General features: G+C 42.6%; 1 protein-coding gene across 1 annotated transcript in view; it reads left to right on the forward strand.

The window, feature by feature from the left end:
* Positions 1–26,838, forward strand: part of LOC137534107 (proto-oncogene tyrosine-protein kinase receptor Ret-like) — a 172,366-nt gene that overhangs the window by 103,270 nt on the left and 42,258 nt on the right. The window contains 3 exon segments of the mRNA XM_068255471.1: positions 5,851–5,976; positions 7,207–7,317; positions 13,067–13,183. Of these exon segments, the coding sequence (XP_068111572.1) occupies positions 5,851–5,976; positions 7,207–7,317; positions 13,067–13,183 (354 nt within the window).

Here is a 26,838-nt window from a genome sequence, read left to right on the forward strand (position 1 = left end):
GCAGCTGTCAATCATCCCCCTTGTACTGGTCACGGTGGGGCAGAGGAATAGTGATCCACGTGGTGGCTGCAGCTGTCAATCATCCCCCTTGTACTGGTCACGGTGGGGCAGAGGAACAGCGATCCACGTGGTTCCAGCGGCTGCCAATAATCCCCCTTGTACTGGTCGCGGTGGGACAAAGGAGCGGCGATCCACGTGGTTCCAGCGGCTGCCAATCATCCCCCTTGTATTGGTCGCGGTGGGGCAGAGGAGCGGCGATCCATGTGGCCGCAGAGGCTGTAACGCGTACTGATGCCCTTGTACTTCTTTGTTTACCGGCGCCCCCCTCATGACCATGTGCGTCAAACGTCATGAGGGGGCGCCGGTAAACAAGGAAATATAAAGGCATCAGTACTCATTACAGCCTCTGCAGCCACGTGGATCGCCGCTCCTCTGCCCCGCCGCGGCCAGTACAAGGGGGATAATTGACAGCTGCAGCCACCACGTGGATCGCCGTTCCTCTGCCCCACCGCCGCCAGTACAAGGGGGATGATTGGCAGCCGCTGGAACCACGTGGATCGCCGTTCCTCTGCCCCACCGCCGCCAGTACAAGGGGGATGATTGGCAGCCGCTGGAACCACGTGGTTCGCCGCTCCTCTGCCCCACCGCCGCCAGTACAAGGGGGATGATTGGCAGTCGCTGGAACCACGTGGATCGCCGTTCCTCTGCCCCACCGCCGCCAGTACAAGGGGGATGATTGGCAGCCGCTGGAACCACGTGGATCGCCGCTTCTCTGGCCCACTGCCGCCAGTACAAGGGGGATGATTGACAGCTGCTGCAGCCACCACGTGGATCAATGCTCCTCTGCCCCACCGCGGCCAGTACACGGGGAAGGTTGACAGCCACATGGATCAGTTCTGCATCGTTAGGGGACACATTCAGACTATAAGACGCAGGGACTTTTTCTCCCCACATTTGGGGGAGAAAAAGTGCGTCTTATAGTCCGAAAAATACGGTATAAGTATTTCCCTGCTTGCTGGTGGCTTTAAAGGCATTTTAGTGATAAAGTATGAAAAAAATAGGAGGAAAAATGAATTGAATAAGGGCCATGTGTACATAACACTCTTTGCTTTTGTAAACATCTGTGAAACTGACATGCGCTGTGTGCTCACATCCATTTTACTGGTCACCCGCACAACTGAATATTGTAGGAGATAAATCCGTTACAGTAGAAATCTCTTGTGACTTACTGGGAGCAGAGCTGGATCATCCACAAGGCAATCCTAGGTAGTTGCCTAGGGCCTGGGGAAAGTCTAGGGGCCTGGAGGATGCTAGCCCCACCAAATCTTACTTAAAAAGCCAGATGACCATCAGTGAAGGGCAGAAACTGCTATCTTGCCTTGGACCCCATTTCACCTTAATCCATATCTGACTGATAGGTTAACTGGCTTCTCCCCAAATTGGCATAAACAGTGATATGAATTATTTTGAGTACTCTGTAAATTACTGCAGAAAATGCCAGTGTTATACAAATGCATAATTAATAATAGTTCTTCTGCATCTGAAATAAAGGAACCAGTGTGTCCTAGTCTGCAAAACCTGTTCATCCCTGTTTGTATATGCTATCTGTTTCCCTGCAAAAGTTGGCCTCCTCCAGCCATTCTCCATTTGAGGGGTGATTGCTGCTTTTCCCATGAAGCACAATCAAAATTCTGTCACCATTTATTAAATGTATGATATCCTAGGAGATAATTTTCAAATTCTCTTTAAAATAACTTTTAAGGGCCCGTTTTCACTATCGTGGTTTCTGCCGCGATTCCGCAGAGTTTCCCCGCACATGAATCGCATGGGGAAACTCTGCCATAGGGGATAACGGTGCTGCGGCCGAATCGCTTGCGGGAGCGATTCGGCCGGAACCCCCCGCAGAATTCGCGGGTGGAGGCTGCTAATCTCATTCGCCTGCAATCCCGCCCACCTGTTCAGTGCCGGCGTGCGTCTGCACTAGTGGAAACGAGCCCTAAGCATTTTACATTTGAAAAAGTCCCTAAAAGTTGGTGAAAAGATACTATCAAAAATATTTTGAGTATTTTCTTGCTTGCTGGTGGCTTAAAAGGCTTTTTATGACACAGAGTTAAAATGTCACCTAGGAGAAAACTCAGGAGAGAAAGTGAATTGCATATGGGCCTGGTTTTTCTCCTAGGTGATATTTTGAAACTTGTCAATAAAATGCCTTTCTAATCCTAAGCAAGAAGACACTTAATAGTTTTGCCGGTATTTCTTCATCTACTCTTTGGTACTTTTTCAATTGCAAAATGCTGAAAAGTTATTTTATACAGAAGATGAAAAATGATCTACTAGGAGAAAACTTGTGAATTGCATGTGGGCCCTGGTTTATTAAACTGTTTGTCATTGGGCTGTAGCAAAAAGAAGGCTCGGTTATCATCTGGGATAGGATGTGGTGTAAATTCTGCATACCTATAAAATAGCCGCAATTAAATTTGGGTTGAATATAGTCGAAATCTAGGTTTATAATCTGAATTCAACGATAATAAAATATTGTTTATATTATCCACTATAGTAGACTATGGCTGACATTCTGTTATCTGCTATAGTAGAGTATTGCTAAACTTACCATTATTCTACTACTTAATTCCAATACTAAAATATCAGAAATCTTTCCCAAGAATATGGAATGAAATAAAATACAGTATTGTGTATTTTGTACGTAAAGACAACTTTGTTTTTATCTCTGAAACATTGTTACTCGAGTTGTTTGTAAGTAGGGTGCTCTCTGTACTCTTTCTGTTGTATGTTAGTGGAATTTCAGCCTAATGAAATTAATAATTAAAGGACCACTATTACACAAAATGTAACATTTAATGTACATGCATATCAAATGTACATTTTTCCCAGAGTAAAATGTACTATAAATTACTTTTTTTCCTTTTGTTGCTGTCACTTACAGTAGATAGTTAAAAACTGACAGTTCTGACAGATTTTGGACTAGTCCATATGGGAGATTCTCAGTATTATTTTTTTTCTTTACAAAAGTATTCCTGGAAAATAATCTATACAAAGATTACAGCTATCTTCTCAACTACTTTGCACACTATTTTGGCAGTTCTACTGAGCAACTGTCATTCATTAAGTGCTTTTGTCCAATTTCTAGCTAAAAATCGTTCAAGCGATCAGAAATTTTGATCTGATTAGTTGTAAATAATCTTCGTTGATGGGCACAATCGATTATAAATGATTATAATTATATAATGATTAGAGATGCCCCGACCGGTTCGCACGCGAACTTATTCGCACGAACTTCGGGGGTTTGGGTTCGCGAACGAATGCGAAAATTATGGTGGTTCGACCCACCCCCTATACTACATCATTAGGGTCAACTTTGACCCTATACATCACAGTCAGCAGGCACAGGGTAGCCAATCAGGCTGCACTCCCTCCCGGAGCCCCCCCCCCCCCCCCCCCTTATAAAAAAGCAGGCAGTGTCACCCATTTCACTCACTCGTGTGGCTACAGTAATTAGAGAAGGGAGAGGTGCTGCAGAGACATTAGGGAAAGCTTAGTTAGGCTTGTTAGGTTGCTCTTTCTTGCTGATCCTTATTGCTAAAAAGCACTCCTCATCCTCAACAGCTCTTTTGAGAGCTAATGTTGTTCTTGTGATCTATTTTTTGTGTGTGTGTCCCACAGACACTTGTGTTGCATATACAGCCTTGTCAGTCAGTCTTAACTGCTGGACCTTGGCCCCTTGGTAATTCCTACTGTGCCACTGCCAGGCCCAGCACATTCAGTGACTACCTGTGTGTGTGACAGCTGTACATTTGTAATACCCATCACTGCATATACCTACCTGTTGTTCACAGTGCACCCACCTACCTACGTGAGCGCATGCAGTGTCACTGTACCTGTTCAGTACCTGTGTGTGTGTGTGAGAGAGACAGGTGCACATTTGTAATACCCATCACTGCATATACCTACCTGTTGTTAAGTGCACCCACCTACCTACGTGAGCGCACGCAGTGTCTCGGTACCTGTGTGTGTGTGTGACAGGTGCACATTTGTAATACCCATTACTGCATATACCTACCTGTTCAGTGCACCTACCTACCTACCTACGTGAGCGCACGCAGTGTCACTGTACCTGTTCAGTACCTGTGTGTGTGTGTGTGTGATAGCTGTACATTTGCAATACCCATCACTGCATATACCTACCTGTTGTTCTGTGCACCCACCTACCTACGTGACCGCACGCAGTGTCACTGTAACTGTTCGGTACCTGTGTGTGTGTGACAGGTGCGCATTTGTACTGCCCGGCCGAAGGCTAAGTCAGTCCCCACACAGCTACTCTGCCTGCAGGCCGCTTGACTGCCTTCTCCGCCACCACCAATAGGGTCCAGGACTCCAGGCGGATTCCTGAATTTTTAAGGCTAGAATAATTTTTCTGGTGCGTGTACATGCCTGCCTATTTTTTCTGACTGCGCTGCAGCTGCAACAACAAAACAAAAGGCATGTACATGTGTCAATTCCCCTTCGTAATCGTTACCTTGCCGCGGTGAAGGGGCTTGCGTATCACAATGAAGCAATGACCGATGGCTATATGAGTGTCTCGGGAGGGGGTGCACACCCAAGATAAGGTTATTGCTTTATTGTGGACAGACCAAATTCGATCAGCTGGACAGTCACTGTTGTTCTGTCATTGAGCTACCTCAGCCCAGCGACCATATGGGCTTGAAAAACGCCATGGCCTGCACTCTGGCCATGGTGCGCACCAGTCCAGCACGGCCGTCACTACACAAATAGCTGTTTGCGGTGCTTTACACAGTGAGTTTAGTCTGTCAGTGTGAAGCAGTACTCTAATTACACTCCCTGATTGATGTACACACATGCAAGATGTTTAAAAGCACTTTAGGCCTCCAATTTAGCATGCAATGTGATTTCAGCCCTTAAAATGCTGCTTTGCGTCAAATCCAGATTTTTCCATGGGACTTTTGGCATGTATCCCACTCCGCCATGGCCCCCTCCAGGTGTTAGACCCCTTGAAACATCTTTTCCATCACTTTTGTGGTAAGCATACATGTTTCTAGTTTTCAAAGTTCACATCCCCATTGAAGTCTATTGTGGTTCGCGAAAGTTTGCATGAACCGAACTTTTGCTGAAATTTGCATTGAGATTCGCGAACCGAAAATCGGAGGTTCGAGCCATCTCTAATAATGATTTCCATCGAACCACAATATAAATTTTCTTGTGATAGGAAGCAAAGATTGGTTCGTTTGACGGTGCAGTGAACAATTTCACTTCCGATCAGAAGTATCTGATGGCTCAAACAATTTGCTAGAAATTGGATCATTAGTGGCCACCTTAAAGGGAACCTAAACTGAGGAGGATAAGGATTTTTCCTTTTAAAATAATACCAGTTGCCAGACTCTTCTGCTGATCCTGTGTCTCTAATGCTTTCAGCCACAGCCCCTGAACAAGCATGCAGATCAGGTGCTCTGACTGAAGTCAGACTGGATTAGCTGCATGTTTGTTTCAGGTCTGTGATTCAGCCACTACTGCTACCAAAGAGATCAGCAGGACTGCCAGGCAACAGGTATTGTTTAACATCCATATCCCTCTTAATTTAGGTTCCCTTTAAGTTACAAAAATACTGAGAATCCCCCATGAGTAGATGGAACAGTCCAAAACCTGTCAAATCTACTCTACTGTGAGTGACCGCAACATAGGAACATTTATAGTGCATTCTACTTTGGGAGAAATGTACATTTAGATGTTTATATTCTAAATGTTATAATTTTTTGTAATCGTAGTCCTTTAATATATGTGTCGTAATTAATGTTGTAATATGTTTATGTTTTTCAGCTATGAACAATGACATGGAATGTCCCCTGTCCTGTTCAGAAAGCAAGCACCGGTCAGATTGTGAAGAATGTGGGGGACTGGGGTCCCTCACTGCAAGGTGCCAGTGGAGACAGGGACATGGGGAAGGTATACTATTGGCTGATTGTACAGCAATGTCTGTAGAGTGATTATAATTGCTTTGAGATTTCTTTAGTAACACAATCAGGTTTCACTTGGATTTTTTATGCAGGTTTGATAGAGATTGTCAACTTTATAACCTCCCACAGGTATTATTTAGCATTTCTAAAGTACAGTAATGTTAGCAGGGAGAGATCTCCTCTCTCAGTGCTGCTTCTCTCCAGCACCTGCATATTCCAATACTGAAAAGAGTTTTAAGTCAATTTAACATTTAGGTTTCCACAAAGGGTGAAATAGCATTTATTAGCATGAACACGGGCATTATTTACAACATTTATACAGGCTGAAGTTTATTGATGAATATGTAAATGGTCCTGCAAGCCTAGCCTGTATGTATAAGAAATTGCCTGCTGTTAGGGCCCATTTCCACTTGTGCGGTGCAAACCGCCGTGGTAAAAATGCGGGTCTATACGAATTTTCATGCAAATTGTCATGCGAATTCGCATGGATGACGGTGTATGCGAATTTAACCATGGCAGTGCTAGTGTGTTTTTCCATTGTTTCTATGCAAATTCGCATGAAAATTCGCATACCCAAACCGCATGCGAATTTTCTATTAAACTACATTGTATGCGATTCGCATTGCGGTATGCGGCATGCGAATTCTGATGGCTCTGCCATGCGTATTTTTTCTGCACAGAAAACCGCAAAGGAATCCTGACAAGTGGAAACCGTCCCATTCACTTGTATTGCTATGCGAATTTGCATACGAAAAACGCATGCGAATTCGCGATAGTGGAAATGGGCCCTAAGGGGGTAAACGCTTGCAGTTCTCATCTCTATCATATCAAACCATGGCATTGGCAAGTGCTGAATTGGTGGTTTTGTACATTGAGCATTTAAATCCACCCTTTCCTGGACATAATACACTTGTGATTTTACTGTAAGTCCTTACTGTGGTATCCCCACTGTGGTATTAAGGAGGTAAACCCTAATAAAGATTGTATTTTAATTATGTTTTTAAGTGCTAAAAATAGACACAAAATTACAATTTTTAGACACAGGAAGAAGAAACTCCTCTTCCTGTGTCATTTGCAGCTTCTCGCTTATATCAAGTAGACAAGTAGATTTTTAACATGGATGATCATGCAGTTCATAAGGACCTAGTTACTACAGTATTATGTTAGATCTCTAAAATGGTAATTCCTTATTTTATTTCATTTACTCTTTGTTTTGAAGGTATCACCATAAACTATTCTACTTGTACACCGAGTATTTCCACCTGTCCTGATGGTATCTGTGATCCTGTGGAGCGCAAAGATGAAGCAATCTGTCCCCAGGACTGCACAAGTGCGTCTTGTTCTGTATTCCTTCCCTATAGATTGTAGCATTTAGCATTGTAGCAGGACTTCTGTTCTTTGTTAAGAAAGAACACAAAAAATTTGTTCAAGGTCTGACTGGTCGAATTTCCTGTAACAATATGTGTAAAACAAATTACTACACAAAGGGTGTGAAAAGAGCTTCCACACGTATATAGTATTTATATATTTTATTATTTATGATTAGTTTTATTAGATTTATATAGCGCCAACATATTACGCAGCACTGTACAATAAATAGGATTACAGACAATGATAACTGGTGTGACAGAATAATACAGGTAACAAATCATAGATACAAGTAATAGCAATAAGATACACAACACAATGCAGATAGTAGTACATACCAGATCATAAACTGGAGTGGTAGTGGTAAAAATTACCAGTTCCAAATTCTGGGTAAAGTGCACACAGTCAAGTAGGAGAGGGCCCTGCCAAAGGCTTACAATCTAGAGGGAGGGGTTGGTGACACGAAGGAGGGGGTGCATCAATAAGTTATTGGCAGAAAGGATTAGGGCAGTGTTGCGTTGATGTAGGCCTCCTTGAAGAGGTGAGTTTTGAGTGCTCTTTTGATATAATATAGTCATAATGGAATTCCAGGAAAGTCCTATTTAGAATTGGGACTATAGAAGCGATAGGTTATCTTACCTTGGTTTATTTTCATTTAAGGTTTGCTTTAATTGTCAATAGGATAGTAGTCAACAAATATATAACTATAAATTGGTAGACACATCTATGAATAAGAAAGTTCTAATGGACTTATATTAACTGAGGTCCTAAACCTATCTTATTATTATTTATAACTGTAACGGTTGGGTGTCGCAACTCAGATGTCCGATTATTTGGTGATCTGCAGAATCACCAATAATGCAGACGCTATACCTGATTATGTGTGATCTGCAGAATCACCAATAATACCAGTATAGCAGCACAAAGAGCTGAGTATGTAGTGCTTAGTGCAACCGTAACTTAATAGTTTAGCGAGACCTCACTAGATGGTGAGGTACTATCGGCCCACTGACCTTATAACAAAGTACAAACCCCAGCAAGCTGGAAATACTGAAACTGAAGAGATAGAATTTCCCGAGGAGCGGGTGATTCAGACAGCACTGCAGCCTAACGATCACCTGAGGGGCAGGAGATCAAGTCTGTACTGCAGCCTAGTGATCACCTGAGGGGCAGGTGATTGAGACGGTACTGCAGCCTGAGGAGCAGGAGGTACAGACAGTACTGCAACTAATGATCACCTGAGGGGTAGGCGATTCAGACTGTACTGCAGCCTAGGAGCAGGAGGTACAAACAGTACTGCAACTAATGATTGCCTGAGGGGCAGGCGATTCAGACAGTACTGCAGCCTAGGAGCAGGAGCAACTGGTCACTAGCAAATCACTACACCAGAGGGGCTGGAGAAACTAACACCTCACCAGTGGCGAGGGCCCACTGGTGAGTAGAAAGGTCAGAGAGGCAAGGGTTGGCAACAGAGAGGACAGTATCAGAGCAGAATCGTAAGGCAGAGGAGTAGTCGGTAATCGGGCAGAGGTTCAGCAACGTTTGGCAGATAGGCAGAGGTACAGAATCGGTAAGCTTAGAGCAGAGTCAGAGTATAGCCAGAGTCAAACACAGAATATCAATCACAATATAAATAATATCCTAGTCTAGATGTGAAGTCCTTGGTTTCAACACCTGGGATCTAGTCTAAGGTCTGAGCGCTAACACAGGATGTATTCACGACAGCAGACAGTGTCTCTGATTGAAGCCCGGAGGCTTAAGAAGCAGAGGAGACCTCACTGCACTCCCCCAGCAGTCAGCCAATCCTGGGTGCCGTGAGGCTCCTCTGACATCAGCCAACCAGCAGGTCAGCTGATGAGCCTCCTTTTAGCATAAAGGTCCCGTGTGTGCGCGTGCCCGCGCGAGACGGTGACCCTTTGAGTAAACACGCCGGGAGGACGGGTAGCGGCACGGAGGCAGCTGCGGCGGCGGTGCTGTTCGCCGCAGCTGCCGCGTCAATTACAATAACTGTACCTTAAATCCTGTAGTACAAATCCACAATTCAATTCATAAATGCTGAATCAAAAATATGCATCGTTGATCATATACTCATCCCTATGACCAATGATCCAGATCTATGTCCACAGGACAACAGAGCTCCACGTTTACACATTTCACAGGATCAACATTAACTTCACCAGTGGATTGGTGGATATTTCACTGTTCGTGTAAATATAAAGGACCACTGAATATATCTGCATGCCCTCTACAGCAGGTATATCAGTGGTCCTCCTCTTATTGGGGTACAGTCACAAGTTTATGTTTTAGGAGTAGAGCAGAAACGCTTGGCACTATTGAAACATTTATAGCCATTGACATGCAAATTTATAGCCATTGACATGCAAATCCAACATTGATGCAATACTCATCGTGGTAAGCTGTGAGGGTGCACCCAGCGACACCCACTGACATCACTCGACACCCCCACTGCTTGCCATGATAAGTATTGCATTCAACTTTGCATCAAGCGTTGCTGCTCTACTCCTGGTTTTACCAAGACTAAATTTTTGCTTAGAGCACATTGAACATTTTGGAATTGTTTGATCTCACACAGCCCTGTTGTGCCCCCGCAGAAATCTATCTTTCTGTGTGCCTTCCATCCTTCTCCTGTTAGTTACAAGTTTATAGGTTTTCAGTTATTTTCTGAAACCTCCTGTTTATTTAGTTACTGTATGTTTATACAGCTAATTTTGTAATAAAGGGTGGGTATTTGACACTGAACCTACAGAGCTTGCTGAACCGCGTAGCGGGAGCAAAGTGCTGTGTGGACACTACTGCATTTACTGGCCCATATGTACACTGATATTCCATATTTATCTGAGCGACTCGCCAGCATAATAAATGGAGAAAATATAATACAAAATTTAAACTAAACGGTTATTTCCAGGATACTGCTACACATTGAAAGGATTTTGAATAATAATTTGAGATCTTTATTTTTTCTGATGTGACAGGCAGTATGGCAACATGATGGATAGAACTTTCACCTTGCAGTACTAGATTTTTAGGTAAAAGCCGGGCAAGAACACTATTTGTATGGAATTCGTATGTTCTTGGGTTTTTTGGGGTTTCCTCCTGGCACCTTAGTTTCTTCCCACAACCCAATATACTCATTAATTGGCTCCTCTTCCCATTGAAATTTTTGCTAGACTATGAAATGCAAAGGATTAGATTGATAACGCCTCTGGGGACCGTTATTGACTGCAGACACTGTAAAGTACTGCAGAAGATTGCAGTGCTCTATAAATATTGTACATAATAATAATAATATGGGTACTACTACATGTTACTGCAAGGATGACCTAATAGGCAATGCTAAATGTTACTGTCATTCAGCTATAATGAACAGGTTTTTACTTTCTGCTTTGTACAGCCAATTATGTATGCAAGAAAATAGTAATTTGAATGCATCCAGTTAACTTTCTGTACAGTCGCCATGGTTGCAAATAGTGATCGTCATGTCTAGGAGAACTCGTGAAGAAGCATGTGTTTTGTTTGATCAGCTGATAGATTTGCAAAGTTCTGATTTGCTGTAATCACATCCTGTTTTAGCACATGATTATGACTAGCAAACCAGAGACTTGCAAATCTATCACCTGACCAAACTGATCACATGGTTCTCCATGTGTTCTCCCAGACATGACCATCGCTAGTTGCAAAGGATTGAAATTTTAATTTCCTGACGATTTTAAAATATCAGAAGTGGCTTTTTGAAAACAATTTAAGAACATGCAATCAAAAAATGGATTGTGTAGCACTGATATGTTATACTATGTTTCTTTACTTTTACACTGCAGTTTAACCTCACATTTGAAGTAATTGTGTCAATGGTCATTCATTCACTACTGAATATTCTTAATGAGGAACCCATTTTTCCCCAAAATGAATATACGCTTATAGATCTAGAAGTTTGGAAAACAAGATTTATATTGTTTACATTCTTACTAATTACTTCATTGACATATTTAGAAAAACTACCGCCACATAACTATGTAAGCCAAAATCTGATGATATACGCAACATCTTAAAGAAAAAATCCTCAAAACTTTATTAGATTGAGATCAAATCAGTATTTTTTTACAAAAAAATTCTAAAGGTATCACTTATTTTTAATTTTCACAAACAGAATTACACTGATGTAGGAAAATGTGTGACTTGCCATGCCAGAGACAGCAGTAGATATTTAGGTATTTAAATTTGAATTACAATAACCAATACAACTTACTTTAACCACTAGGCGGGTTTGTGGGAGTATATCTATGCCCCACAGGAAGACTTTTCCCGTTCCAGGAGCGTAGATATTCATCTTCCAAATGGAATGCGCGGATGACTTACCCCTGTGGCAGTGTTGTAGTACACTGATCAGTGTACTAAAACACAGTTCCCATTCACCGATCAAAGTGCCTGTGATCAATGAGATGCCATTGTCATTGATAAAATGAACATGAAACCGCACTCACACTATTTCCTTGTACTGTTCACACAGTACACAGGAATAAACTGGGGGTGGACATCTAGTGGACAAATAGTAAAACTACACCCTACATGCATTATAGTAAATAAAAATACATGAATTCCCAATTAAAATTAACCCCTTTTCCTCACCTACTCTCCCATATTTACCCCCCAAAAATTGTATATTAAAAAAAACAAACATAAAAAATACATTGTTTCCTTAGGAACTTTTTTACTATGTATGTCATGAGGGTATATTGCGGTTATTTTTGCAATGAAGGGTAAAACGGAAAAAATGCCCGTTATTTTCCTAATAAAACATTGTCACCCTACATTGTACTAGGGACATATTTTAAAAGTTGTAATAACAGGACAAATGGGCAAATAAAATGTTCACAGTAGTACATTTTATTTTAAAAGTATAATGGCTGAAAACTGAGAAATGGTGAATTGTTTCCATTTTTTTTTCTTATTATTCTTGTTAAAATGCATTTAGAATAAAATTATTCATAGCAAAATGTACTACCCAGTTGATGGTGAAAAAAACAAGATCTAGATCATTTCTTGATAAATAGTGATAAAGTTATTAGTTACTGGCGAATGATTGGGATGAGCACTCAAAGAAAATTGCTCTGGTCCATAAGGGGAAAAATCCCTCAGTGGTGTGGACTGGTTAATCTATCATAGAATTCTCCTGAAAGAGTACCTAAGCCTAAACTCGGGTACAAAATTAGATATGTACCTAAAGAGAGGGAAGCCCCAGGATCCTATTGAGGCTTCCCTCCCTGCTGTGTTGTCCCCTGTCGTTGAGCGAGGCCCCCCAGAAGATTAGCGACAGTGCATTTTTACTAATACTATCAGGGCCGCGCAACTCTTCTTCCTTCAGCGTGGTCACTCAATAGTAGTAAGCCGTGGCACTGCGCATGCGTGAGCGGGCTTGGGAGGCTACTGTGCGACCCCACTTCAAGAAGAATAGGTGCGCGGCCTCGATTTGGAAGTGGGCTGCGCTCAGCAATGGAGGACTTTAGATCAGCAAGGGAAGCCTCAATAGGGCCCTGAGCCTTCCCTCTCAAGGCATGTATCCAATTTTGATCCTAAGCTTTGGCTTGTGATCACTGTAAAGCTGTGAGTTTTTCTTCTTTGACAGCTGGAACTGGACTGATTTGTAGGATTTTGCCTGTAATGTTGATTTAACGTTGTCTTTTTTTGGGGGTCAGAGCTCAACATTATTGGTGGACATCAACGAGAAGGTTTGGCGGGAATCAAGGCAGGCTATGGCACATGTTACTGCTTTCCTCGAGAAAGGTGCTTCTGTGAAAAGAACATTGAGGAGGGTAAGACATTTCTAGACTATTCATAGAGTAACATTATTTGAGATTGAAAATATTGTAGGCTTACCATTCTCTAATTATTAAGCTAATTGTAACTCAAATATTGTCTCTCAAAGCCCTCAAAAGTCACCTAAAATGGTCCAATATGGAAATCCTGAATTTTGAAAATAATGTTCTTATGCCCCTCCCCCCCCCTTTCTCCACTGTAATGGGCAGCAAGAGTGTTTCTGGGATCCCAGATGATGAGGGGCACCCCGGGCTCTAGTGAGAGGGGGGGAATTGTGGTAATGACAGATTGTTGGTGGGGCTAAATAATATATGCAAAACTAGCAGTGTCATAACTAAAAACAAGTTTGCCTTCCTCTTCCATGGGTAAATTATGGATGAAGTATCCTCTAGTTTTAGAAAAAGACCCTAATAAGGCCCTCTCTGTAAGCAGCCATATAATACATCATAAAATGGTGTATGTACTGTTTTCTACTACAACCATTTATAGAAATATTAAACCTCAAGAAAGCAGCCATGTGTCCCAAACAACAATTAGGGAACATATTCCCCAAACAGTATTTAGTGAGTTTACCCCCAAACAACAAGTAGACAGTGTGCTGCCCAAACAACAACAAAACACATTTAGGGCCCATTCACACCAGAAGCGTTTTTCTGAGAGTTTTGTGATTCATTACCATTTTTTAAAATCGCTCCCATTCACTTTCATTAAAATTGAGCTCAAAATCTTGGAAAATCGTAGCGTTCACGTACGTGAAAATCGCAGCAATTTTTACTGCGAGTTTAATGAAAGTGAATGGGAGCGATTTTAAAAAAACTGTAATCAATTGCAAACCGCTCAGAAAAGCGCTTCTGGTGTGAATGGGCCCTTAAGCAGCATTACCTACTCCGAACATATTATTTAGCATGCTATACAGACAGAACACTGTCGATCATTCATGTTCAGTAGGGATGGTCAGTTAAATGCAAACAATAGCAAGTTGATGGAGGATTATGCAAATGTATGCAGCTTGCCACTAGTCCAATCCCATCAAGGTGAAGTTCAATTGGTCCATTTTCAAGTTGCATACATTTGCATAGACAGTTTGCATAATCCTGCAAAATGATTGCATCTCGTTGTCTGTCCCGAGTGTTCAGTAGTGCCTGCAAAATAAGGAACCCCATATTCATCTTGAAAGACATGCTTCTTGCAGGAGGCAGCAGCAATCCTCTCAAGCGCTAAGCCTATGACATGTTTAGATGATGTGGCATGACACATATCACTTGGAAGTGGCACTATTTGTCCCTATGGAAGAGCCATTTGGGGAATTGACAGTTGTTCTTAACACAGTTTCCAAATAAAGGTGCAGGAACTGGGAGTGGACAAACTCAAATAGGACTTTCTTCCAAAAATGTGGGATTAGAGAACCTGGGTTCCACCAGTACTGTCTGGTATCTGTAAGATTGAAAATTGCGCAAAACGTGGATCAGCGCAACACCAGGCCGCCTCCGAATGGCCTCCATCAGAGATGCGCTGAGCCCCCCCAGGAACTACAAACGCACCTTGAACCCAAACAGAAGCTCTGCATATACACCAAAAGCATGGCTGTTAAAGAGACACTGAAGCGAAAAAAAATATATGATATAATGAATTGGTTGTGTACTATGAATAATTACTAGAAGATTAGCAGCAAAGAAAATATTCTCATATTTTTATTTTCAGGTATATAGTGGTTTTTCTAACATTGCATCATTCTCTAATATGTGCAGATTACACAACACTCAGCATTCAAAATGATTCTTTCAGAGCAGTCTGAACGAATGACCTCTCCTCTGGCAGAGGAAAAGTAAAAAATTAACTAACAGTTGAGATAATAAAAGTCAGAAAACAGCCCTCTCCACGACTTTGAAAGTCGTAGAGCTTAATGGCTTTTTTGTATAGAGATAACAACTGGAGTTTCTTAAATCTTCCTGTACTGGAAACAATTAGACTGATGTATCTGATCTTAATCTTTTATTTCTTAGCTGTGTTACACATACAAATCATAATATCATAATTTTTTTTTCGCTTCAGTGTCTCTTTAAGTGGGAGCAGCTGACCAAAAACAAATTACATTAGTACATAGCAAGGAAATGAGCAGCGCTACTTAAAAACAGACTAGTGCCTACCTGCAAAAGAGTGCAAGCCCCACTTGTGGGGTCGAATACACACTGGTATCTGTATCTGTAAGAGCCTGAACCATATTATGTATTAATTAGTGCTGATCGTAATCTGCTAATTACAATTGCACAAAAGTTCACATACATTTTTGCAATTAAGGCCATATGTAATTACGATTTGAACATTCAATTGATTTCATGTGATCCATTCATAATCTTGCATAATGTTTGTGTAATTTTGTGCTGACTTTAGCTGTTAATAGTAAAGCCCCCATACATGCTGTAATCACCAAAATTGCTACATATGTTAAGGGGAGAGTAGTAGGAATATAGTAAAAACAAAAACAAAAAACTTTGTAGTTTTTGAGAAAATGGTTTTTAAAAATGCAAAGGAAAGATGGTTATTAAACACAGACAATACAATCCACATACGGAGGCTGGGTCTGTCTATACTGCCCAGCCTCTGTTGCTACTTAAATCCCCCCTAAGCTCCCCCTGTGCTCTGCTATCCCCCATAAATCACAGCCTCGCTGCCGACACGCAGTGTGTCACAGCGGGCTGTGTTTATCTCTGTACTGTCAGTCTGCCGCTCCCCTCGCCTCCTGCATAGCTCCGGTCCCCGCCCACGTCCCTTCCCTCCCCGCTGATTGGAGGGAAGGGACGCGGGTGGGACCGGAGCTATGCAGGAGGCGGGGGGAGCATGCAGAGTGACAGTACAGATGTAAACACAGCCCAATTTATGGGGGATTGCAGAGCGCAGGGGGAACTTAGGGGGGATTGAAATAGCAACAGAGGCTGGTCAGTATAGGCAGACCCAGCCTCTGTACATGGATTGCATTGTCAGAACCCCGCCTCCGGTTCCTTTTAAACACAGAAACATGACAGTTTAAAACTCATTTTTTCCCCACAATCCTTCAGGGCAAAGGTGAGACGTAGCTCCTCCCAGGAACAGGAACAGACAGCACTTCCCCTATAAAAAAGTCACATGGTTAGTCCACCCTCAGTGCTGTTTGTTCCTGCGTCCAGGCAGGTCGGCATCTCCCCTTTGGGTGAAGCCTGTGTGCTGGGCTGCAGGTGGATCTCTCTGGGTGGCTGAGACTGTGGTACTGAGGCAGTCTGGCCATGCGCCCCAGGCTGGAGCTTTCCTGGGGTTTGCCTACCTTTCTCTCCCGCTTCCAGGGAGAGCAAGAGTGGAAGGCGTGGGTTCCCCTTGGCGGCCTTGCGGCGGAGTGAGCAGGACGGAGGTAAGCCGGCGGCCATGTGCAGCGTGGAGCGCATTGCGGCCATTAGGACGCTTGGCCGCGTCCGGATGCGTACTTTCCGGCGGGTATGCCGAAAGTAACAATTTGTAGTGCCGGCTCATTACTCTCTCTGCAGCTTCCGGGCCGCCACTCATCCATTCGCGGCAGGCCATGTATGTTTCAAGGGGAAGCTGCGCGGGCCTGTAGCACTGTTGCTCAGAGAGAGTTTGTCCTGCGCTGGATGTGTCAGCTGGAAGCATGTCAGACGCTGAGAGGATTGAGAGCAACCAGGCCGCCCAAAAGGTGAGATAATGATTTCTCTTTCTGGGCTGATTGTGCTATATGTGTGAGCAGAGTTACATGCCTTGTTGTGTTGTTGTTTATGCCAATACTAAGGCTTCTGCTAAATCTGCTGCTGCTGCAGATAAGCATAGGCATCCTCCTAATGATAAAACATGCCCTTTGTGCAATTTTTATGTTGCCCTATGCAAAAACTCTGTCAGTTGTGCATACAACTAGGTTGTAGGGGAGGAGCCGGGTCACTCTGTTCAGGATACATTGAATCCTTTAGAGAGGTGATTAATGCTTCATTGGAATCAATTAAGTCCTCATTATTGAATGCTAATCCATCCACTTCTCAGGTTGCTGTATCTGGAGTATCTGTGACTGAAGTTGATAGTTTCAGACACTAGAGAAATAGAATCTGAATCTGTTTCAAAGTTTAAATTCTGTATTGAGGATGTGGTAGCTGTTTTGTTTATTCATAATCAATTATACAAAGCTGAAGGATCCACTTAATTAAAAGGTGGATGTTTATTTGAAAAGGTCTTGGGAGGCTAGTGCGGCTATGTTTAGGCCGGCTTTTACCTCTACATGTGTGGCCACAACTTTGGAGCTGTGGATTAATCAGCTCAAAGCTAACATACTGGCTGGTGCACCTGTTTTGCAATTGTTTAATTCTATTGCTATTTTCATTTAAACTGCTGCATATTTATCAGATGCTTCTGCTGAAGCAATTAGGTTTACTGCCAGGTCCATTGCTCTGTTTCTATTAGAGCCTTGTGGCTTAAAATATGGGATGGTAATATCTCATCCAAAAACAGGCTGTGTGGTGTCCCTTTTTCAGGTGAATTGTTGTTTGGTCCAGAACTGGATTCCGCTTTGGAAAAAACATTGAATAAAAATAAAGTTTTGCTTAAGAAACAGAAGACTGTGGTAGCAATATTTTTCGTAAGCCAAGGAGTGATCAAAAGGATGCCTCTAAGGATCAAGGTAAAGGCAGGAGGTGGACTTTTGACAAGTCCAGGAAAGGGGGCTTTAAGTCTAAAGCTCTAGAGTCCCAGTCAGAATCCCAATGACTCGTGTCAGGCGGTGGGGGGAAGGCTAAGATACTTTCTCTTAGGTGGGCAAAAGTGTCAAAAAATCCATTTATTCGCCAGACAATAATGTTTGGTTTCCAAATAGTTTGCCCTTCCTCCACCATCAAGATTTGTGATCTCAAAGGCCCTAAGAGATCCCACTCTGGTTCCAGAGATTTTGAGCATATTGCAGAACATGCTAAGACAGAATTATTATTATTATTATTATTGATTTATAAAGCGCCAACATATTCCGTGGAGCTGTACAAGGTAATGGAATTCATCCTGTGCCTGATTCTGCACCTAACAAACCTGAGTCTGTTTATGAAAAATTTTCGGATGGAATCAGTAAGGGAGTTATTGTTTCCAGAGGCCTTTATGGCATCTCTGGATCTAAGAGATGCATATTGGCATATGCCGATTCACCAAAAATCACAAAAATTCTTAAGTTTTGCAGTGAGAATAAATGGGATGGTAGAACACTACCAGTTTGTTTGCCTCCTGTTTGGGATCACTTCTGCCCCAAGAATGTTCACAAAAATTCTGGGAGAAGCATTAATTCCGTTAAGGGAACAATCGATTTTAATCATTCCGTATTTAGACGACTTGCTTATTCTAGGAAGTTCAGCAAAACAGCTGAAAATCCATTTGAATCTGGTATCGGAACATCTCCGATCCCTAGGTTGGATCATCAACCTGGAGAAGTCCTCTCTAATTCCAAGTCAGAGAACTCAGTTTCTTGGCATGCTAGTGGATTCAGTAAAACAGATGATTTTCCTTCCTCCCAAGAAGATTCTGAAGATAAGTTTGGCAGTGAAATCATTACAAGGGGAAGACAAAGTTTCCCTAAGAACGATTTTGTCGGTGTTTGGGTTAATGTCATCCACGATGGTGGCAGTTCCTTGGGCATTAGCACATATCAGGAAGATACAGAGGTTCCTCCTAGAAAATTGGGACGGTCGTCCACAAACATTAGATTTCAAAGTCAAAATCCCTCAAACTGTGTGTCTCTGCAACGGTGGTTGGAGGAATCCTACCTTATGAAGGGCAGGCCTTGGAAGGGGCCTGTAGACAACGTAATAACTACGGATGCAAGCGCCTGGGGCTGAGGAGCTCATATAGCTCACAGAGCCTTTCAGGGGAAATGGACAAAATCAGTCTCAAAGGTTATCCAATTGAAAGGAATTAACAGTAGTAAGGCTGGCTTTATTTCAGGTGCAATCGATACTGTTGCAGTCCAATGTTCTGATCCAGTCGAATAACGTTACGGCAGTAGCGTTTATCAACAAACAGAGGCACGCGATTCCTGTTGTTGCAGGAGGAAGCGGAGGACATCTTGTCTTGGGCAGAAAAGAATGTGTCATCCTTGAGAGCTGTTCATCTCAAGGGAACACTCAATATACATGCAGACAAACTGAACAGAAGCAGGATTCTGTCATCAGAATGGTCTCTAAACAAGGAGGTGTTTTTGCAGACATCATAAAACGATGGGGAACACCGTCAATCGATCTGTTTGCAACAGAAGACAATACCCAGATTCAGACTTTTTTCTCTCTCAATCCAAGAGATCAAAGCAGGGGGGTGAATGCATTCATTCAAGAGTAGAACTTTCCACTTCTGTATGCATTTCCTCCTCTCAATTTGATTCCCGCGGTCATCAGCAAATGGAGAGGTTGTCAAAATTGGATGATTTTGATAGCACCTTGGTGACCGAGAAGGAGCTGGTTTTCAGCTCTCAGGTTAGCATCAGAAGACCCTTGGAGACTTCCTTGCAGGCCGGATCTACTGCTACAAGGGAACCTGTGGCATCCGCATCCAGGAAAATTGAATCTGTTAGCCTTACTCAAAAAGTTGGGAGTATCTGAGAAGGCAGCCTCTACATTTGTTACTAGCTGTAAGGAAGTTACTAGGAGGATCTATCTGAAATACTGGAAGACTTTCCATCTTTGGTTATCTGGCTCTAAGTTTGATAGCTTGTCAGTTCCAGCAGTCCTGGTTTCTCCAGGACGGTTGGGATAAAAATATTTGTGAGTACGCTTAAGGTGCAGATTGCTACCTTATCTGCTTTTTCAGGTATCCCCTTGTCTTCCTCTCCAATACTGAGATTTCGGAAGGCTCTATCTAGGAAACTGCCAGTTTACAAGCCATACGTTTCTCCTTGGGATTTATCGTTAGTATTAGAGGGGCTGTCCAAAGGTCCTTTTGAGCCGCTAGGGGACAGTTCTTTTAAATTTCTTACATTAAAGACGGTATTTTTAGTAGCCATCACTACAGCCAGAAGGGTTAGTGAGCTACAGGCCTTGTCTATGAAAAGTCCTTATTTTCAGGATAGGTTAGTATTACAGACGGATCCAAAGTTTTGTCCAAAAGTTATGTCTAGGTTTCACAGGTCGCAGGATATTATTTTGCCTACCCTCTGTGAATCCAAGTTGTGGAAAAGAGAGGATTTTTCACTCATTAGATGTTAGAAGATGTGTTCTGGAATACTTGAACAGAGCTGCAGATGTCTGGAAGACCGATTCCTTATCTGTTTTATTTCAGGGAAAACTGTAGGTCAGATAGCTTCTAAATCTACTATAGCTAATTGGATTAGGTTAGCTATTATAGAAGCTTTCAGAGTTATGGGAAGTGAGGCTCCTGCTTCATTTAAAGCTCACTTTTCTAGAGCTAGGGCAGCTTCTTGGGCTAATAATGCAGGGGCTTCGCCTGAGCAAATATGTAAAGCAGCAACGTGGTCAAGCTTTTCTACGTTCATCTGTCATTACCGAATTGATGCAATGTCTGCACACGACCAGGCGGTTGGTAGAAACGTTCTCCAAGCATTGGTCCCACCCTGAGGTTGTATTACTTGTTAATCGTCTCACCTTTGCCCTGAAGGATTGTGGGGAAAAAGCAGAGTTAGTACCTGCTAACGATGTTTTCAACAATCCTTCAGGGCAACGATCCCACCCGGGTGTTAATTGTCTGTGTCTGATAGTTGCACGGTTATGGGTAGTGGAATGTTCACCTGTCGGGTACTTGGCTAAACGCACTGAGGGTGGACTAACCATGTGACTTTTTTATAGGGGAAGTGCTGTCTGTTCCTGTTCCTGGGAGGAGCTACGTCTCACCTTTGCCCTGAAGGATTGTTGAAAACATCGTTAGCAGGTACTAACTCTGCTTTTTGTTTGCATTTTTATAAAATAGTTTCTCAAACACTGCAAGGTCTTTCTGAAAATTATTATTTTTTTACTTGTTCCCACTATTCCCCTTAACACACCTATGTGGTGATAGCACGTATGGGGGCTTTGCTATTAACCGCTAAAGTTTGCTGAAAATTATGTGAAAGTTTGAAATTACGATTCCTGATTATGTTTACATATAAAATTACAACTTTTACCCAAATTCTGCATTACGATTTCACACAAGTCATGTTCATCACTAATATTAACAGTTAAAAAAAATGTACTTTTTATTCCAATTCCACCGAATAATGTAATTAATCACCTACTGGTTTACTTTGGCGATTTATTAGTCACCATGAATCTACATTTTTCCATCTTTAAAAATGTCAGCGTTCAACTAACTGACATTTTCTTTGAATACATTTATTAGCAGTAGTTCAGTTATTTTGTTGTATTAAATATAATGTCTTATTTTACTGTGGCAAAACGTTTAACACAATCTATTATCATAAATAGAAATACAGTTAGTTGCATAGTTATTTGGGTTGAAAAAAGACATACGTCCATCGAGTTCAACCAGAGAACAAAGTACAACACCAGCCTGCTCCCTCACATATCCCTGTTGATTCAGAGGAAGGCAAAAAACCTTTACAAGGCATGGTCCAATTAGCCCCAAAAGGGAAAAATTTCCTTCCCGACTCCAGATGGCAAGCAGATAAAATCCCTGGATCAACATCATTGGGCATTACCTTGTAATTGTAGCCATGAAAGTCTTTCATCGCAAGGAAAGCATCTAAGCCCTCTTTAAATGCAGGTATAGAATTTGACATAACTACGGTACTTCCTGTGGCAATGCATTCCACCTCTTAATCACTCTTACTGTAAAGAACCCTTTCCTAAATAAATGGATAAAACGTTTTTCCTCCACACGCAGATCATGTCCTCTAGTCCTTTGAGAAGGCCTAGGGACAAAAAGCTCATCCACCAACCTTTTATATTGCCCTCTGATGTATTTATACATGTTAATTAGATCCCCTCTAAGACGTCTTTTCTCTAGACTAAATAAACCCAGTTTATCTAACCTTTCTTGGTAAGTGAGACCTTCCATCTTACGTATCAAGTTTGCTGCTCGTATCTCCACCTGCTCTATAACTACAATATCTTTCCTGTAATGTGGTGCCCAGAACTGAATTCCATATTCCAGATGTGGCCTTACTAGAGAGTTAAACGGGCAAAATTATGCTAGTATCTTGAGTTTTTATTTCCCTTTTAATGCATCCCAAAATTTTGTTAGCTTTAGCTGCAGTGGCTTGGCATTGAGTACGATTATTTCACTTGTTTTCGATGAGTACTCCTAAGTCCTTCTCCAAGTTTGATGTCCCCAACTGTATCCCATTTATTTTGTATGGTGGTAGACCATTGGTACGACCAAAATGCATGACTTTACATTTTTCAACATTGAATTTCATCTGCCATTTATGTGCCTATATAGCCATCCTATCCAGATCCTTTTGCAGTATGTCCCATTGCAGTATCATCTGAAAAAGTAGCAACATTGCTCACTACTGCATCTACTAGGTCCTTCATAAATAAATTGAAGAGCACTGGACCCAGTACAGATCCCTGTTGGACCCCACTGCTAACAGTCACCCATTTTGAGTATGTCCATTAGCCAGTTCCTTATCCATGCACACAGACTCTTCCCCAGTCCTTGCATCCTCAACTTTTGCACCAGACTTTTGTGTGGAACAGTGTCGAAGGCCTTTGCAAAGTCCAAGTACTGTATATCACATCTACAGCATTCCCAATATCCACATTAGCATTCACTACCTCATAAAAGCTGAGCATGTTGGTCACACAGGACCTGTCTTTAGTAAACTCATGTTGATGCTGAGAAATAAGATTATTTTCTATTAAAAGAGAGGCACAAAAGATAAGATACAGGATAAGGGTTTATCTATAACTGAACTTAATTCCCTTAGGCTACTTGCACACCAAGACGTTGCATTAGGTGCCACTTTAAGGTCGCATAACGTGCACCTAACACAACGTATGGTGCTGCAAGAGCCGACAGTAGAGTGAGCCGCGTTAGGCGGCTCTATCCCTATAAGGTCTCCCAGAGTGGCGCTGATTGGCCAGCGGGATCACGTGATGCGGAGCGAGACACTCCGCATCACGTGGTCCCGCCGGCCAATCAGCTGCCACCAGTGTAGTGAATATTAAGTAGCCATGTGCGCGGCTACTGTAGCTGGCTCTCCCCGCCTCCTCTCTGCCCCCCATTGAGCATGTGCAAACAGTCTAACGCGGCTATAACCGCTCTAACGCCGTAGCATGCTGCACTTTCCGGACAACGTGCAGCGTTGCATGTAACGCAACGTGGGCTGTGTGAACAGCCCACTTGTGTTACATTGCTGTGCGTTGGGGGAGCGTTACAGGCGCACTAACGTGCGCCTGTAACGTCCCTGTGTGTAAGCAGCCTGAGGACCCGAGGATGCATGCCATCTGGGCCCGGTGCCTTGTCTATTTTTACTTTATTTAGTCTTGCCTTCACTTCTTCCTGCGTTAAGTATTTAATATTACAGTTGGAAGATTGAGACTCTTCTGCATCTGTAATTTGCAACAGTGATGTTTCCCTTGTGAAGACAAAAGCAAAGAAAGCATTTAAAAACTCTGCCTTACCTTGGTCATCCACCATTGAGTTCCCACCTTCATCCTTTATGAGTCCAATACAGTCAACCTTCCTTTTTTTAGAGTTGATGTACTTGTAAAACTTCTTTGGGTTAGATTTGATATCCCTATCGATTTGATTTTCAGCTTCAATATTTGCCAGCCTAATTTCTTTTTTACAACTTTTATTGCACTCCTTGTAATTGCTTAATGCAGCCTCGGTCCCCTCCTGTTTTAGGACATTATAGGCATTCTTTTTCCCCTTCATTTTATCTCTAACCTTTCTATTCATCCATAGAGGCCTTTTTTTATTCCTAGACATTTTGTTTCCATATGGGATATACATACTACAATATTGATTGAGAATAAGTTTAAAAGCTTGACATTTCCCTTCAGTGTCCTCCCCTTGTAGTACATTATCCCAGTTCACCACTTAGTGCCTGCCTGAGTTGATTGAACTTTGTTTCTCTAAAATTCATAGTTTTAGTGGTCCCGCTCAGGGCCGGCCCTAGACTTTTTGCCGCCTGAGGCAAATTTTTAAAAAATTGCAGGAAGTGACGTCAGTGGAGCGCACACTGGAGCGAGTAAGAGGTGAGTCCTCCCCGCCCCGTGCCTCTTACGAGTAGCGGCTGCTTCTTAACTATTTAAGGCTGGAGGGGAACGCAGATCGGGGGACCCAGGCGAGGGAGGGGGGTCCGACCCCCCCTCCCCGCCGGTAGGCCCAATAACCCTGTCCTGCCCGTTACCCCTCCAGCTCGGCGGCCGGCTCTCCGCACCCACGGACGGGCGGGTGCCGCCCCTAGAAATGTGCCGCCTGAGGCAAAAGTTTCACCCCCGCCTCATGAGCAGGCCGGCCCTGGTCCCGCTGCCCCGCAACCTATCAGTCACCAGATCAAACGTTATCATGTTGTGATCACTATTTCCCAAATGTTCTTGAACCTGCACATTTGATACATTATCTGGTCTGTTAGAAATGATCAAATCCAGTAACGCGTTCCCCCTAGCTGGTTCTGTTGCCATTTGAGTCAAGTAATTGTCCTGTATTGATGCCAGAAATCTGCTGCTTTTACCAGAATGGGTAGCCTCAATACTCCAGTCAATGTCTGGAAGGAAAGTTGAAGTCACCCATAACTATGACCTCATTTTTACTTGCAGCTTTTTCAATCTGCTGTAGTAATTGCAGTTCTGCAGCTTCATGAATATGTGGTGGCCTGTAGCATACCCCAATAAGCAATTGGCAACCTTTATGTCCATCATGAATATTTACCCAAACGGACTTTACATCTTCACAATCTTCCTCCATCTCATCGTTCAGGACAGCTGTAAAAGAATTCTTAACAAAGAGACAAACCCCTCCACCGTTTTCCCTGTTCTATTTTTCCTAAATGCATTGTATCCCTCTAAATTCGCTATTCAGTCATGGCTTTCATCCATTCATTTCTCGGTTATTCCCACAGTTTCATAGCCTTTGTCAATCAGAATGAACTCTAGTTCATCCATTTTATTTGCAAGGCTCCTAGCCTTGGTTACCATGCACTTTATGTTTTTACCACCACATTTTCCAATTTTGGTTACATGAAATGGGCTACTTGAAGTTTTACCAACCTCCTTACTCTTTACACTGTCCCCACCCCCCTCTCTCTCCACCCCCCATAATGTTAGGCTCCCACTGTCTTTTTACCTTATCTTGTCTACCTTATCTTGTCTACATATTGAGACTTTACCCTTCCGCTTCCCCCCAGACCCCAGATAGCTAAATGTTATTTTCTGTCAGAGATGGTGCTTGGAAGATTTGTCACACTGTATATTTAATTTATTTTATCTTTATAATTAGTATGTAAAAGGCTAATTCAAAACATTTAAATGCTGTCAGTATTTAAAGCCTTAGTTCAGCCTTTCATTTTTAAAATGTATATGATATAGCATTTCCGTTAATTAGCAGTGCACAAACGTTTGTTCATTTCATGCCTGTACTTTTTACAATAAATATATAGAAAGCACCTGGCTGAGATAAGTGTACTTTTATTGAACAGATATTTGCTATACTCCTTCCCCTTCGTGGCCCACAGGAAGTAGTCAAGGGATAGCTGGGTGGGAACTCATAGCTCACCCTGCCCACTTCCTCCCTGTGCGATTTAAGCTAGGTACACACCATATAATTTTCTAGCAGATTTTTTTGATCATTTTTGCGATCATTTTTTGTTTACTTCTAGAAAAATCTATTGGAAAAATGATCAAAAAATCGATTGGGAAATCGATCGGAAAAACAAGTCAATAGAAATTCAGATCCGACTTGTTGGAAATAATCGATCTGGCATGTAAATCTGCCAGAAAATTCTATGGTGTGTACCTAGCATGAGAGATTAACCTATTGTGGCCAGCACCACAGCTACAGGAGTCTTTTACAAACACACTCAGAGCCGGGACAAGGTCCTCCAGCACCCAAGGCTGAGAAACCAAAGTGCGCTTCTCTATCCCTCCACCCCAGCGTCACACACTGATTGCTATTAGACTAAGAGGCATCCCAGAGCCCCCAACCCCCTCAACACCTTAATCTCTAGTTATCTGGCTTGTAATCACTTCCATGTATCCCCTTTTCTTATTTCTTTCTGCTTCAAACACAATTAGGAATGACAGCTGAATGAATTGTGCGCCCCCTCCTACACTGCGCCCCGAGGCTGGAGCCTCTCCAGCCTATGCCTCGGCCCAGCCCTGAACACTAGCAAAGTGTTGTACGCATTAAAAACAAAGAACAGTAGAATTGAGTAGGATGAAGAGCTGAGCTGCAGCATTACTTGTCCACAAAGGGTTCATCCCTCATCAGCAGTGGGAGGAGATGACAGGGTCAGGTGATCTGCTCTGTGATGGAGAAGCAACTCCCACTTTCCTGATAGCAAGAGGTATGGGAACCAGCCAGCCAAGTAATCTTAATTTATGTACAGCAAAGAGTAAGGGCTAGTTCACACAGATGTCCGCCCGGCTTCCAGTGGCGTCGCCTTTGGGCTTTCTGCAACTTTCGGTGACTTTTCGTCGCGATCTGCACTTTTTGTCCCCATTAGACATTAGATGCGGTGGTTAATTGA

The sequence above is a fragment of the Hyperolius riggenbachi genome, chromosome 10 (genome assembly GCF_040937935.1).
Source record: "Hyperolius riggenbachi isolate aHypRig1 chromosome 10, aHypRig1.pri, whole genome shotgun sequence".
NCBI classification, from domain to species: Eukaryota; Metazoa; Chordata; class Amphibia; order Anura; family Hyperoliidae; genus Hyperolius; species Hyperolius riggenbachi.